The 16,604-nt window shown below is 38.7% G+C and overlaps 1 protein-coding gene and 1 pseudogene across 4 annotated transcripts in view; one reads left to right on the top strand and one right to left on the bottom strand.

The window, feature by feature from the left end:
* Positions 1–16,604, bottom strand: part of LOC105104171 (E3 ubiquitin-protein ligase RNF103) — a 54,566-nt gene that overhangs the window by 11,609 nt on the left and 26,353 nt on the right. Inside the window, exons 1-3 of one of the 4 annotated variants that reach the window (XM_064481937.1) lie at positions 13,161–13,302; positions 6,562–6,649; positions 9–69 (exon numbers count right to left, since the gene is read on the bottom strand). In XM_064481937.1, coding sequence (XP_064338007.1) covers positions 9–36 — 28 coding nt within the window. In that variant the 5' untranslated portion in view covers positions 37–69; positions 6,562–6,649; positions 13,161–13,302. Of the gene's footprint in view, positions 1–8; positions 70–6,561; positions 6,650–13,063; positions 13,087–13,160; positions 13,347–16,604 lie in introns of those variants that run through there. The other 3 variants (XM_031441301.2, XM_064481938.1, XM_010997852.3) reach the window with 3 other exon arrangements.
* On the top strand, positions 917–1,305 carry LOC116149560 (small ribosomal subunit protein uS9-like; annotated as a pseudogene).

The following is a 16,604-nucleotide window of genomic DNA, read 5'->3' as shown; positions in this document are numbered from 1 at the left end:
TAATTTACCTCTTATTTGCCTGTCAACAACTCTCATTTCCTTTCTTATCTTCAATGACCATTCACTGACCTGGGAAAAATTTTAGAAAATTATAAGAAAAGCAAATACTCCCAATTCACCAAATTTTAAAGAAATTTACATTAATTCTACATTTATTCCAGACACAATCTAAAAATAAAATCAATAAAGCCATTTTGAAAGAAAGAGCTTTAGGGCCAAATTCTATTTTTTTTTCATCTTTTTATTCACAGTACATTGAAGTCTCAAACTATTGAAAGACTCGTATCTGAAGGCAGTAAGAAGCACTTTATACAAGATCTCAGAGAGAGTTCAGGACCCTGCAGGTATATAAAGACTTTTCAAGAGGTGCATGGGCTATGAAAGGTTTTCTGAGCATCAGAAGATTTTCAACTTCCATACATAATTATTTTAAAAACTGCTCTGCCTGCGTCATAAGAGTTCACCTTTTCCTTCTCTCCTTTAACAATAATGCTTTTCCATTTTACAAAAGAAATATATTCCTCTAACCTATGTGTCTTATTACCATGACAGATTTCCCTGAGAGGCAAAAACCTCTGAAGCACTAAACAGAGCCTAAGAAATAGCAGTGTAGGCATTGAGAAAGCAGTGAATGACTCTAATGATCGTCAAATTCTTATGCATTTTTCCTAATTCTTCACTTTCAAAAATATGGAAGAAAAATCTGAGTTGTCAGCTGATAAACCATTAAAACTAAATTTTACATTAAATCCATATGGGCTTTTTGGCACATGACACAGAAGTTCAAAGAACTAAGTGACACTGTTGTAAAAAAATTCTTTCCACTACCATCTACTTATTTATATTAACAATGTATCTCAGCACTTGAGTTTAATAAAACATAAAATAGGGCTTTCTTCCAGGTGAGGAGCCTCACAATGAGGATCTCTTGTCTACACCTGCACCAATGGCATCCAAAAGCCCTCTGCTTTTGGCCCAGGTCTTAGGATGCAAAAGATGGCCACCGCTGTGGCACACTGCGAAGAGGGCAACAGTCTCATCAGGTGAACAGTGACCCCCAGAGACGATCCAACCACGCACGGCTGCAGTACATGCTACCGTCACCGGTTCTGCCTCTGGGCAAGGAGCAATTAGCTGAATTGGACCTCAGTGTCCATGTGAAGGGTGGGGGTCACACAGCTTAGACCTGCACAATCCACCAGTCCCATCTCTAAAACCCCGGTGATCTATCACCAGAAATACGTGGATAGGCTCCCAAGAAGATCAAAGACACCCTCATCCAGTATGACTGGACCCTGCTGGTAGCTGACCCCTGTCCCTGCAAATCCAGAAGTCTGATACCCTGGTGCCCATGACTGTTACCAGAAATCCTACCAATAAGCCCATCCTAAGGATCAAGGTTCACCTTTATGATAAACAATGGTTGTGGAATTTAAGGTTGAAATAACAATAACATAAAACAGGGATGGAACTGATGCTGACCGCTTTAACACTCAACCATGGACACATGAACTAAATGGCATTAAAAAATCCATAGTATTAAGAGAAGACACATTTCCAACAAATTTCACTTTTAATGACTTAATTAAAATCATTATTTAACAAAATCTATAGAGAAATAGACTCACAGACAGAGAATACAGACTTGTGGTTACCAGGGGGGTGGAGGGTGGGAAGGGATAGACTGGGATTTCAGAATTGTAGAATAGACTACACTGTATAGCACAGGGAAATATACACAAAATGTTATGATAACTCAGAGAGAAAAAAATGTGACAATGAGTGTGTATATGTCCATGAATAACTGAAAAATTGTGCTGAACACTGGAATTTGACACAACATTGTAAAATGATTATAAATCAATAAAAAATGTTAAAAAAAATCTATAAAACATTTATGAGGCAACAACTGTAATAACTCTACCCAAACAAAATGTTAAAGCAATTAAAACTATATGGTTATATAATTTAAAAAAATAAATGTTAGATTTACATACATTTTAAGTGAAATTCACATAAACTACACTTAGCCATTCTATTATTTTAATTTTTGGGGGGTAATTAGGCTTACTTTTTTTTTGGAGGAGGTACTGGGGATTGAACCCAGGACCTTGTGCATGCTAAGCATACATTCTACCACTTGAGCTATACCCTAACCCCCTACACTTAGCCATTCTAAAATGTACAATTCAGTGGCACTTGGTACCTTCACAATGTTGTGCAATCACCAACTCTATGTAGTCTCGTAACTTTTTCAACGTGTCAGAAGAACACACTACACCCTGTAAATAATCCTCCCCTATATCTACCCTCCCCCATTCCCTCCATTCCCTGTCAACTAATTTGCTTTTTTATGTCTTTCGATATGCTTATTTTGGATATTTCATCCAAAAGAAATCAAACAGTATGTGGCCTTTCGTGTCTGGATTCTTTCATTTACTATAGTGTTTTTAAGGTTCACCCATGTTGCAGCATCTATCAATACTTCAGTCCTTTTTATGGCTGAATAATATTCCATTGTATGTACATACCACACGACTTGTTTATCTATTCATCCATTGATGGACATTTGGGTTGTTTCCATGTCTTGGTGACTGTTAATAATGCTGCTATGAACATCTGTGAACAAGTATTTGAGTACCTTTTTTCTATTCTTTTGCGTATATACCTAGGAATGGAATTGCTCAATCATATGGTAATTCTATTTTATCTTTCTGAGGAACTCCAAAACTCTTTTTCACCATTTTACATTCCCACAAGCAATATACAAGGGTTTCTATTTCTCCACATCCTTGCCAATGCTTGTTATCTTCCAATTTTTTGACTACAGTCAATCTGTTGGATGTGCTTAAATAGTTCCTCATTGTGATTTTGATTTGCATTTCCTTAATGACCAATGAAGTTGACTATCTTTTCATATGTTTGTTGATCATTTGTGTATCTCCTCTGGAGAAATGTCTATTTTTTTCTTCTATCCGTTTTAAAGTTCAGTTGTCTTTTTGTTGTTGAGTTGTACGAGGTCTTTACATATTCTCAGCGTAGACTCTCATCAGATATATAATTTGCAAATATAATCTCCCACTCTATAGGTTATCTTTGCACTTTCTTGATAATGTCCTTTGATCCACAAAAGCTTTTAATTTTGATGAATTTCAATTTGTCTATTTTTCCTTCTGTTGCTTGTGCTTTTGGTGTCATAGCTAAGAATCCATTGCCAGATATGAGGTCATGAAGGATTACCCCTATGTTTTTTTCTAAGAGTTTTATGGTTTTAGTTCAAACACTTTGGGTCTTTGAGCCAGTCTGAGTTAATTTTTGTATATGAAGTGATGTAGGGGCCCAGCTCCATTCCTTTACGTGGGGACATCCACTTGCTCCAGCACCATTTGTTGAAGAGACTATCCTCCTCACACTGAATCTCGGCAGCCTTATAGAAAATCAAGTGGCCACAGATGTACAGGTTTACTTCTGGACTGTCAATCCTATTCCACTGATTCATGCCTAACTTTATAGAATTTATAACAATACCACACTGTTTCAATTACTATAACTTTGTAGTTAAGTTTTCAAATCAGGAACTGTGAGTCCTCCAAATTTGTTTTGCTTTTTCAGTATGGTTTTAGCTATTTGGGACCTGTTATATACCATATGAATATGAGGTTTAACTTTCCCATTTCTGCAAGAAAGGCATTTGGAATTATGACAGCCACTGCACTGAACCTGCAGATCACTTTTGGTGGTACAGCCATCTTAACTACATTGTCTTGAAATCCGTAAACTTGGAATTTCTTTCTGTAATTTTTTGTAGTTTTCAGTGTAAAAGTGTTTTGCTTCCTTGGTTAAATTTATCCCTTGGTATTTTATCCTTTAGGATGCTACTGAAAATGACATATTTAATTTCGTTTTTATATTTTTCATTGCTAGTGTAAAAAGCACAACTAAGTTTCTAAGTATTTATCTTGAAACTTTCAACTTTGCTGGATTCACTGATAACTAGTTTTCTGGTGCATGAAGATTCTTTGGAGTTTTCTATTTGTGGAATCATGTCATCTGCAAATAAAAACTTTTACTTCTTCCTTTTCAGCATGGATACCTTTTCTTCCTCTTGCCCAAATGCTCTGGCTAGGACTTCTAATACAATGTTGAATAGTAGTGGCAAAAGTAGGTATCTTTGTCTTGTTCCTGATCTCAGGGGAAAAGCTTTCAGTTTTTCACAATTAATAATGTATAATAAAATATAACGTTAGCTGTAGTTTTTCATCAATGCCCTTTATCGTGTTAAGAAAGCTTCCTTCTATTCCTAGTTTTCTGAGTGTTTTTACCATAAAAGGTAAGTATGTATTTTTGTTTCAAGTGTAATAAGATGATTAATAAGTTATTTCAAGCATAAAATATTAGACTAAGGAGAAATCTACAGATGGAAGTGAAGAAGAAATAAATGGAAAGTCTCTTTTCAAGAAAAAGAAAATAATGAAAAATGACTATAAATAAGAACTTGTGTGTACATGTTTTAAATGAGTACTGACAGGTATCAAATTGCTGTGGTATTTTTAAAAGAGTAACGTAACAATTTTATTTAAACACAATATTTACAATATGCCAAAAATTTTATCCTATGCAACTCTATCTGAACTTATGATAAAAAAATATAAAATATTGACTTACAGCTAGCTGTAAAAAGGGGTACACATGTACAAAAAATTATTTTGAGTGCTACATGAAGCAATTTGAAGACACTGTTATAATCAAACCAGAACTTTCAGACAGAGCAGGAAATGGCTCATACATTCATTCAAATGTTTACTGAGCATCCGCTAGTCCCAGGCACTGTTCACTTCAGGACATATATCCAGAGGGAACCTTAATTCAGAAAGACACATGCATCTCAATGTTCACAGAAGCACTATTTACAATAGCCAAAACATGGAAACAATCTAAATGTCCATCGACAGATGACTGGATAAAGAAGTTGTGGTCTATTTATACAATGGAATACCACTCAGCCATAAAAAAATAATAAAATAATGCCATTTGCAGCAACATGCATGAACCTGGAGAATGTCATTCTAAGTGAAGTAAGCCAGAAAAATAAAAATACCACATGATATCACTTATATGTGATATCTAAAAAAAGCTAAAAGAAAAGACAAAAGAACTTATTTACAAAACAGAAACAGACTCACAGACATAGACAACAAACTTACAGTTACCGCCGGGGGTAGGGGATGGGAAGGGATAAATTGGGAGTTGGAGATTTGCAAATACTAATGTACCCTATGGTGAAGAAGAATATGAGAACGAATGTGTGTTTCTATGTGACTAAAGTATTGTGCTGTACACCAGAAATTGACACAACATTGTAAACTGATAGTACTTCAATAAAAATATATTAGAAGGGAAAAAGAAAATCAGATAAAGACATTACAAGAAAGGAAAATTACAGAGCAATATCTTTCATGAACATAGATGCAAAAACCCTCAACAAAATGTTAGCAAATTGAATGAAAACATATTTAAAAATTATAAACAACAATCAAGTGTGATTTATTTCAGGTATGAAAGGCTGGTTCAGCACTGAAAAATCAATCACCATAATCCATAAGGCTAAATAAGAAAAATGACTTGACACTGAAAAAGCATTTGACAAAATCTAATACTTACAATAAAAACTCTCCACAAACCAGAATAAAAGGAAATCCCCTCAATTTAATATTTTTAAGAAACTGCGCCTCCCCGCAAACTACAGTTAACATCGTAATTAATGGCAAGAAAATTAGAAGCTTTCCCCCTAAGATCAAGAACACAGAAGGCTATCATCTCTTTCTACAACTATTCAACATTGTAATGAAGTACAGTAAGAAAAGGAAATAAAAGGTATACAGATTTGGAATAAAGCAATTCAATTGTCTTTTTCACAGATGACATGATTTTCTATATATAGATTAAAAAAAAAATCTGGAGCTAATGAGCAAGTATAGCAAGGTTGTAGGACAGAAGGTTAATATACAGAAGTTAACTGCTTTCCAGTATACCAGAAAACTATAAAAGGTTGATGAAAGAAATCAAAGAATACATAAGTAAATGGAGAGATATTCCATGTTCATGAATTGAAAGACTCATCATTAAGGTATCAATTCTTCCCAATTTCATCTGAAGATTCAATGCAATTCCCAAATCACCAGAATCTATTCTGTAGATGTCAACAAACTGATTCTCAACTTTATACGGAAAGGCAAATGCCCTGGAATAGCCAAGATAATAGCAAAGAAAAAGAGAGCTGGAGGAGTCCCCACTACTCAATTTCAAGACTATAGTATAAAGCTACAGGATTCAGGACAGAGTGGTGTTGGCCAAAAGACAGACACACAGACCAATGGAACAGAATAGAAAGCCTAGAATTAGACCCACACAAATATACTCAACTGGTCATATAACAAATAGACTTTTTTTCCCCACAACTGAAGCAAACTAGTTTTTAAATTACCTAATTCAAATCTTCATGATAATGCTAGTTAAGCTCAATCTCCATTTTATTAACAACTTAAATATGATAAATTCTACCTTATGTTTATACTTGGTGAAGTATGTCTAGAATCAGAAGCGTTGAGGCATGAACTGGAGCAGTAACTACACAGAAATTGGCAACGAGCTGAAAGAACAATTTCACACAATCACCAGAAAATATTTCTTTCCCCAGTGTTAACAACAGTCAGAAAAATAGTTCAAGAACATGTTTTCTGAACTTGGTATTGAAGTCTCAGCTTAATGTTACTTTGGGAGGCCTTCCTTGACCCCTAAGGTAGGTTAAACCCCCTTGCAGAATAACTACACACTACCCTGTACCTCCTCTCTTTTGTAAACATTACATTAATTGTATTAAACTAATATAATTATATATAACTAATATACTAATGTGTATACACATTACAGATTGTACTCTCGAGAAGGTCAAAGACTTTTTCTTATTCACCAAGCCCTTGCACAACGTCTGGCACAAAGCAGATGCTAAATAATTATCTGCTGAATTTAACTGGATGGAATATGTGTCGTGAAGAAGGGGTATAAATTTCAACCATCAAAAACAAAAACACTTACCGAAAATATACAGAAACTTTCTATACATGTTTTTAACTGTCAAAGAGAAAAAGGTTCATAAAACCAGTCAAAATATTTTTTTAATGTACCAAACCAAAAGGGATTTTGTGAAAGAAAAACTTACGTAAGGAAAATAGGAATAACTAAAATTATCCAGCAATGTCCCAGATCTTGGGGTTTTCAACCTGACTGAACACAGAAGTCACCTGGGACACTTAAACAATACCAATTTAATTGGGCTGGTACTAGAGCCCAAATGATAGGTAGTACCTCAAATCTCTCCAGGCGATTCTAATGGTCTGTTAGGGTAAGATACAGTCCAGTACAAAGAGAGCAAGAAAATACATCAAACATGAATCATAAATGTAAAGATCACTACAATCAACAACAGGAAACTGAAAACCTTTGGGAAAAAGAAAATTTAACAAATCTATTTAATACCAGCAGGGTTTTAGTAATAAGTGAAATGCATTTACAATTGATAGGTTAAACCAAATAAATGTAATAAATGAAAAGCATTTACAATTAATAGGTTAAACCAAACATAAACAAAGAGTACAGTATAAAGAAAAATCAAATTGTAAATTAGGCAGTATGCTGTGAAAACTGCAAGGAATCTAGAGTCAAGTTCATTTACAGAATCTACTACATGCCAAGCAAACTAGGCACAGGAAAGTAAAAAAAGGTCTTTTCCATAAATAGTGTGGAGACAAATGGTAAACCAAACGGAAAAACAAAACAATTGAATCTCTGTTCCCATCCTTCACTGAAACTAATTAAGTGGATTGAAGACTTAAATATAGAATGCAAAACTGTGTTACTTTAAGAAGATAATATAGGAGAAAACCTTTATGATTTCAGATTAGGAAAGGGTTTCTTAAACAAGACACAAAAATCTACAATAGAGGAAAAGAATGATATTCTTAACTATATTGAAATTAAGAATTTTTATGTATCATAAAACACCATTTAAAGGAAGGAAAAAGGTCACAAATTTGGAGAAGATATTTGTAATCATATAAATGTAACAAAGAAAAACCATTTAAAAGACTTGGTATCCAAAATACATAAGACTTCCTATAAATCAAAGTCTTTTATTTCTTTTTTTTTTTTTTTTAATTCTAATCTTTGTATATGAAATCCACAGGATAAACTTGTCTCAGATGATGTTATCTTCTTCCAGAGAAAGATTAATTTCCTTCTGGCAAACATCTAGTCTAAGAACCCTGGCAACTGGTTCTTAATTAAGCTTAATGAATCCAATTAGAGACAGGGATGATCTGAAACTGGACCTGTCTTTGTAAAAGCCAGTTTATTTCCAGCTCACTGTCACTGGTAAGGTGTATCCTTTCAGAGACCCAACCCAAAGCCCTGGGGACGTACTTAATCTTGGTCCCTTATTCTTGATGTGGCCTAAACTCCAATCTTTGAACCCTTCTAACCACAGAGCCTGTCAAAAGCTCTCCTCAAATTCTGTTTCTCAACCAGTGCTTGAGGAATTACAGGATTGCTTTTGAGGGGAAAAGTGGTCCCAAATAATTGGGCTCATGTAGTTGAGCTTCCCTCTTCTCTTGGATCTTGCTTTTACAGTTCTTCATGGTCTTGGTAGCTTTCAGTGATTTCAAATAGTTACACTTTTTATCTAGCTCTTCTTAAAAAAAAAATTTTAATGGAGGGAGGTAATGTTAGGTTTATTTATTTGTTTTTTTATTTTTTTAAACAGAGGTACTGGGAATTGAACCCAGGACCCCGTGCATGCTAGGCATGCACTTTACCACTAAGCTCTACCCGCCCCCCCACTTATCTAGCTCTTCTAGTTATTTCCAGCTGTAGGGTTGGCTCAAAACAACCTAATCTCTAATCACCCTCACAATTTTTTAAAGAATGTATTTCTTCTAATTAAAAGGCCTAGAAGCAAAAACACTAAGTAGTAATAAGCACTATGCAGACCTAAATTTTGGTTTCTAAATACCACCCCCAATAAAAAACCTAGTGCTCCTTGGAGAAATAGCTGATCCCAGGTCTCGGGCTAGGGTGTACAAATTGCTGCTACAGACAGAACGTCTGTGTCCCCCCAGAACTCTTATGTTGAAACCTAATCCCTGCCGTGACAGTATTTGGAAGTGGGGCCTTCGGGAAGTGATAAGGTCACGAGGGCAGAGCCCTCATGAATGGGTTTGATGTCCCTACAAAAGAGACGCCAGAAAGCGTGATCCCCCACTTCTGCCATGTGAGGGCACAGTGAAAAGACGGCCATCTATGAACTAGGAATCGGGTCCTCATCAGATACTGAATCTGCAGGTGCCCTGATTTTGGACTTCCCAGCCTCCAGGACTGTGAGAAATAAATTTCTGCTGTATATAAGCCACTTGTGTATGGTATTTTATTATAGCAGCCCAAGTAGACTTAAACAGGTATACAGTGAAAAGTAAGTTCTCCTCGCACTTTTGGTCCTCTGTTACCTAGCTCTTCTCCCTGAAGATAAACCAGGTAAACTAGGACTGTGTGTAGCCTTCAAGATTTAAAACATACATAAAACCGGAAATCAGCCCAAAGCAACAAATGTTAAGTGAGCTTAGGTCAAAAATTGCCTATTGTGGTCACTATCAGACGGCCATACACAAGATGGTCAGTTAGGGTACACTTCAAATGTGCAAGCATTTTCTCTCACCATCTCTTCTCCTAATCAAGCAAATATTTGATAGGCACCTTACTGTTACTAAGAGAGTTCCACACTGTGCTGGCTCAGTGGGTGATAAAGAAAAACATGATTCTTGCGCTCAAGAAGCTTACAATTTTGCTTAGGAGACAAAGTAGAAAAGAAAAGTATTCTCCCCAGATAACCCTTTTCCTAGTATCTTACCTGATCTCCTAAATTCTGTCTAACACTGCACTCTGTGGCTCCTTCCTCTCTACCACCACCATCCCATCAAACCTGCTCCTTTCCTGAATTCTCTCAATTTCAGTTCATGATACCAACACTGAGGGGATGACAGATTTGGCTGGGGGTGATGTTAAACAGAAAAATTAAGAATCTCTTTTGCACTCTCGCCTCACATCTAGAAGATCAGCAAATGCTGACTATACATCATAAATATTTCTAAAACTCATTCTGTCCTCTCTATCCCCACTCTTAGTTGAGACCTGCATCGTCTATCACCTGGACCACTAACTGGCCTCCATACCTAGGTCTCTTCCCTCCAAACTGCTATTGTGAATGCTCCCCATCCTTAGCAGGCATGACACACAGGCCTGTCAATCTGCCCTCTACCTACCTCTCCAATTTTACATCTTACCACTGCCATCATCCTCCTGCATCCCCCTCAGATATAACAGTATTTCATCTTTCAACCACTCTGAACTTTTTCTGGTTCCTCTAACCTATGCTCCACAGTTCTATACCTCGCGTTTGCAGTTTACTTTGTTCGAAACGCCTCTCCTTTCCCAATCCTATACCAGCCTATCCACCTGGTCAATGCCTCTTATGACAAGACCCAGAAAGCCTCCCTGAACAGGTCCTCTTCCCATTTTGAGCAGTTAATCACTCCCCCACTGTGACATCACAGATCTTATACATACTTGTATTACTGTTCTTATTTACCCTAAAATAAAAGCATTTGTTCACGTCAGTGTCCCCCAAACCTTGGTAGTCTTTGAAGTTGTCATCCAGTGTCTATTTTTGCAAACCTGATGTCCAACAAAATGGACACTAAAATATATCAATACAAGTTTGTTGCATGAACTAAGGGAATGAAGCTTTCTTTTTCTCCATCTCCCCTTCTCATTTTCTTCCCTCTTCTGATAGCATCCCACAACCATGAGTTATGACCCAGTCTAAGGACATAACTTAGTTATATGATTTAAGAATTCTCCTATAAAAGGTGACTACATTCTCCACCCAAAGACTAAATCAGTGAAGTCCCTAAGTAAGGACAGCACAATTTTCTGGCAGAACCTCAAGTTCAAGAGAAGAATCTCTTTTCAGCAAAATCTCATGTCTTCTTGATTTCTGTCCCAAGATAGTCTCAGCTCCCTAAGTGGATGACAAGGTTTCTCATCCTCAGCAGGCCCAATCTAGTCTTAATTTGGACACTTTCAGAACAAGTTTCACCACTAAGATGTCTCTATCAAAGTGCCTGAGGGGCAAAGACTTTGGACTATGAAGCCCCTTATACATCTAATGTTTCCCTGGAGTACCCCTTGAAACACTGCCCCCCTTAGGACTAACAGACTTCAAATCTCACTTAATCTTATTCTGATACTAATTCATTACTCAACATTTATTTAGCACCTACTCTGTGCTGCATAATATACCAAAGCTCTGAGCACACCACCCATCTGACATATCTATCTATCTATCCTGCTTCATGTTACTTGTCATCACGGCCTAAATGACAACCATATAATATCCCTCTGGCGGGCATATCTAAAAATCTCATGCATCAACCCTGTGATTTTTCAGTGTTAATTTACTTTCCCAGGTAGGATACCCTACTGGGAGCATATATGGACATTGAACTCTTAGCAATTACATGTATAGTTCAAAAACAGTCTAAGTGCTATGCAAGTAATACACAGACTAGAGATCACTTTAAATAGTAATGTGACCGTTTTCCCAAAATCTTCTCATTGCATGAATGGCAAAACTGAGGCCAAACATTGAAGGTAATAATCTTTCCCTAACATCAAAAATACGCTTGTATAATAACAAGCATCTCAGAATACATACATGCCGCAAAATGTGCATCTATATAATGCTCTACAGTTTGCAAAGTAATGTCGCACACCTTTATGTAATTTCAGCTCCCCACTTTTTACTTTACAAGGGCATAAAACTGAGTAAATTGTCTAAAGGAACTAGTATTTATTGAGTATCTGCTGTTCTTCGACCATTAACATCAACACATACACTGTGTGCCAGCAACTTCATGATTCATGACACCGGTTTAAAAAAATATGCCTGCCAGAACTGAACAGGTGAGATCACTCATTAAATGAAAGATTTTTAGGGATTTTTTCCCATTATGTGTAAGTCTGTATAGGGTGCTGTAATGCTACTGAAACTTTAATCTGCATACTAATCACTGCAGATCTTGTCAGAATTCAAATTATGATTCAACAGGCCTTGAGTAGGGCCCAAGATTTCTAACATGCTCCCAGGTAATGCTGATGCTGTTGGTCTGCACTTTGTAAGCAAGTTATAGAACAGATGAAGAAGTTACCCTAACTAGCCCTACTGGCTAAAACATAACATCCTTTCATCTTCAATGACTCTTAAGTGATACTATTGTTATTCCTACTTGACATACAAGGCGAAGGCACAGAGAAATGAACTTTCCCTAGATCACAAAGCTGATACGTGAAGAACAGGATTCAAACTGAGGCAGACTGACTCTGCAGGGCGCTCTTATCCGCTCCACGTCATCCGGAGGTGATCTCAGTTAACAGAGAGATTCAGAACTCTAGGCCAGATCCAGAGTTCCCATCTTCGGTACCACTGTTCCGAAACGGGTCTCTGACCTAACTGTGTGCCCGGTGTCAACATGAAGTTGCAGGGCAGGGGAAAGAGGAACCCGAGCCTCCCTGTCAACACGGCGCGGTGGGTGGGGACGGGGCGGCAGGTGCGCGGACCTCCCCACCGCGGGGACGGGGTCCTCGAGGCACCGCTCTCGGGGCAGGGGTAGGTCCGCCCGCAGTCGGGGGCCGGCCGAGTGGGCGGGGCCTGCGGCAGGAAAGGTTCCGGGCGGCTCGTACCAACGCGGGCGGGGGAGGGGGCTTCCAAGGGGGCTGGGACGCCGCTGCTGCCTGGGCGCCCCGTGCCGCGGCTGAGGGGCTGTTGGCCCAGCCCTCGCCTCCCTCGCGGAGAGCTGAGGGGCCGGGGCTCTCTTCCGCCACGGCCGTCTCCGCAGAGACTTCCTCCGGCCCCTCGGTCGAGTGGGAGGCCCCGGAAATGGGGGCCGAGCGGTACCTGGCCGGCCGCGGAAGAAAGAGTGTCCAGCCGCTCACCAACTCCACTGCGCCCCACGGGAATCCACCCACTCCGGTGCCGCCGCCGTAGCCCTTACCAGCTCTTTGGGCGGCTTCTCCTGGGTTTTTCCAAACAGCCCCATGGCGAACTGAACTCGCCTTACCCCTTCCGGCTTGCCGTTCCCTGCGCCCAGGCAGGTCACGGGCAGCCGCCAGGGCGGGGCCGGGGACCGGAGAGGAGTCCCGACGGCGGAGTTGGGAGCAGCCGCAGGGAGCCCGGTGCGCATGCGCTGTGCGCATGCGCAGACGGGCCGGCGGAGGTCTGTCGGAAAGACTGACGCAATGGCGCGCTGTCCGGGAGGGGGGTTATGGGCCTGGCCGCGAGTCAGTTGTGTTTTCCTGAGGCGACTCATCTGAAAGAGGCGGATTTATTGGGCTACACTTGGTGACTACAGCTGTTTCTGCTCACTTAAACCGGAATTCTGTATCTCCACCCAGACAAGGTACTTTTACGACCACTTTCGCAGCAGCTTCACCCTTCTGCCCCGTGGGCACCTCGCATACAGCAGGTCTGGATTGACCTTCCTCTCACCAGACCTGCTCCTCCCCTCTGTTGTCACCGCCATCACCTAGTCACAAAAACGTGTTAGTTAGCACGTTTTTTAAATGCTAAACATCTGTCTCATGCCATTCCACTGCTAGTTGACTTGCAAGAGGAGCAAAAGCATCCATATGTCCTTGCAAAGACTGTTACAGGCAAACTTGTCTGTAATTGTCCAGAACTGGAAATAATCCAAATGTCCATCAACAAGTGAATGGATAAACCAATTGTGGTAGACGCGTACAATTGGATAGTACTTGGCAATAAGAAAGAACACAGTGTTGATACATGCAACTACATAGATGGATCTCAAAATAATTATGCTAAGTGAAAGAAGCCAGGAAAAAAAAAGTACATTCTGTATGATTTCACTTATGTAACATTCTAGAAAACGCGAACTAATCTATAGTGACAGAAAGGAGATCAGTGGTTGTTAGGTGACGGGTTGGTTCCAAAAGAGCGATAACAAAGAGATATAAGGAAGATGTGGGGGTGACAGGTATTATTTTGATTGTGGTGATGGTTTCGCAAATAAATACAATGTCAAAACATCAGGCACTTTATATATGCACACTTTATGTCAACATACTTCAGTAAAGTGCTTTTAAAAAGTAGCAGTACATGTTCCTTGTAAAAAGTAAAGCCTCCATTCTCTCTTCCTCATGTGAAAAGGTCTCAGACTATTTATGATTATAATACTAAATAGTTGATGTGAATTCTTTGAGAGCTTTCCTTTGGAGAATATATCTTTATATATTTTTTCTTAAGTGGAATCATGTTTTGCAATCTTCTTTTTTAAAAAATTTGCGTAGATTTTCACTGATGTTAACATCTATAGCTAAGGGATTCCAAAGCAGAAATGTGCTAACATTTATTTAACCATTTCCCCTATTGTATGACATTAAGTTATATACAATTTTCCCTTTTGATAATACGTATAGACACAGTTTAAAATTTTAAAGTACTAGCAGTATTCTTCATACAGGCTGCACGACTTGAACTACGAACAGTGTGTGAGAGCGCCCTATTCCCTAAATTCTTGCTAACAATGAATATTATCAGTCTTTTACATTTTTGCCAATGTAAGAGTATAAAATATTGTCTTTAATTTTCCTTTGATTACTAGTCTAGTTGAGCATCTTTCTGTATATTTGTTGGCTATTTGAATTTCTTCTGTGAATTGCCTCCTCATATCTTTTGCCCATTTTCTACTGAATTGCCTTGCTTTTTTGCTTGCTTTTCTTTTTTTAATGTGATGGAGCTCTTTGAAAATGAGAGATCTGTGGAAATTTTTTTAAGTCTCCTTCTCCACATCCCTCTTCCTTTTTTTTTTTTTTTTTTTTTAGAATGAACTGTCAAGGCCGCAATTTTTCAGGTGGGAGGACCTAGACTTCCAATTAGTCAACAATATTATCAAATGTCTACTATGTGCCAGGCTCTAGGAAAACTACAGTGAACAAAAGAGAACCTCATACAATCTGATAAGAAGGACAGGTATTAAAAAATGTTGATAAATTGAGTGAATAACTAGAAATGTGTAAAGTACTGACTATAAAAAGAACGTGGTAATCAGTGAATCTTGCATGAGCAGGTGATACACAGGCATATTTTGCTTTATTGCACTTTGCAGATACTGCATTTTTCACAGATTGAAAGTTTATGGCAATCCTGCATCAAACAAGTCTATCAGCACCATTTTCCCAATGACATTTGGTCACTTTGTGTCCCTGTGTCCCATTTTTGTAATATTCCAAACTTTTTAGTATTATTATATTTGTTGTGGTGATCTGTGATCAGTAATCGTTGATGTTACTATTGCAAAAAAAATTACAACTCACTGAAGGCTCAGATGATGGTTAGCATTTTTTAGCAATTATTTTTTGTATGTACATTATTTTTTAGACATAATGCTATTGCACACTTACTACACTATAGTATAGTGTAAACATAACTTTTATATGCATTGAGAAATAAAAAAATTCGTGAGACAAGCTTAATGTAATGTTTGCTTTACTGCGGTGCTCTGGAACCAAACCCACATTATCTCCGAGGTGTGCCTGTATTAGCTGAGGCCTGAAGTATGAGCCAGCAGAGATATGAAGAGTTTCTAGTGGAAAAGAAACAGCATGTGCCTAAGAGCCTTCCAGGTTACTGGGTGGAGGTTTTGGGCAACAGGCATTTCATTTCTTAAAGTTACACTTGTTCTAAAGTTGGTCATGAAGGACAGAGAGGCCCCACAGAACGTGGAGGAAGGTTTCACTTGGCATGGGAACCTCACTGAAACACAGAGCCCACAGCTGCTGACGGAGCCCTAAGAAGACAGTGCATTTGCTCCTCAGTGACTGGAAGGGCCCTGTGCATCTTCCACACACATAGCCTCCATTCATGTCCTGATGTCGCCTAGACGCTGGATAACACTGGCTGTGATTTGTCCTTCCTATGTGGACCTCGGGAATCAGGCACCGGATCCTCCCCCTGCTGAGACTCGCATCTGAGAGGGTGGGAGGAACTAAGTGAGCAGGCGTTCTAGCTCTTCACTCCTGCCAAACACAGCAAGTGTTTAACAGGATCACACTCCCTTGCCGTATGTTCACATAGACTTCTAGTCACACACCTTTTTAAAGGTTTTATGTACATTCTGATCCCTGAAAAAATTATAAATAGAAGCATAACCTTGACTTGAAAGGTGCCTCAGTGCCTAATGCTTTAAATATTTCCCTGAGTTGGAAGTGAAAAATACAAAAGGGCTGTTTTCCCTCCATCCCCCAGTTTGTCCTTGCTTGTTTCAGTAAAACTTCCTGTCGTCGGGAGCTTTCTGACTCACAGCTGCTCCCTGTTCACCAGGTAGATTGTTAAATGAAGTGCTCTGGGCAAGAAAGTCACAATCCAATTCCGGGTAGGAATTTTGACCAAAAAAACCAACATACACGTTTTATACAAC

Source organism: Camelus dromedarius, chromosome 33 (genome assembly GCF_036321535.1).
Source record: "Camelus dromedarius isolate mCamDro1 chromosome 33, mCamDro1.pat, whole genome shotgun sequence".
NCBI lineage: Eukaryota > Metazoa > Chordata > Mammalia > Artiodactyla > Camelidae > Camelus > Camelus dromedarius.
The sequence above is the reverse complement of the archived record's forward strand: the minus strand, read 5'-3'. Positions and strand labels throughout refer to the sequence as shown.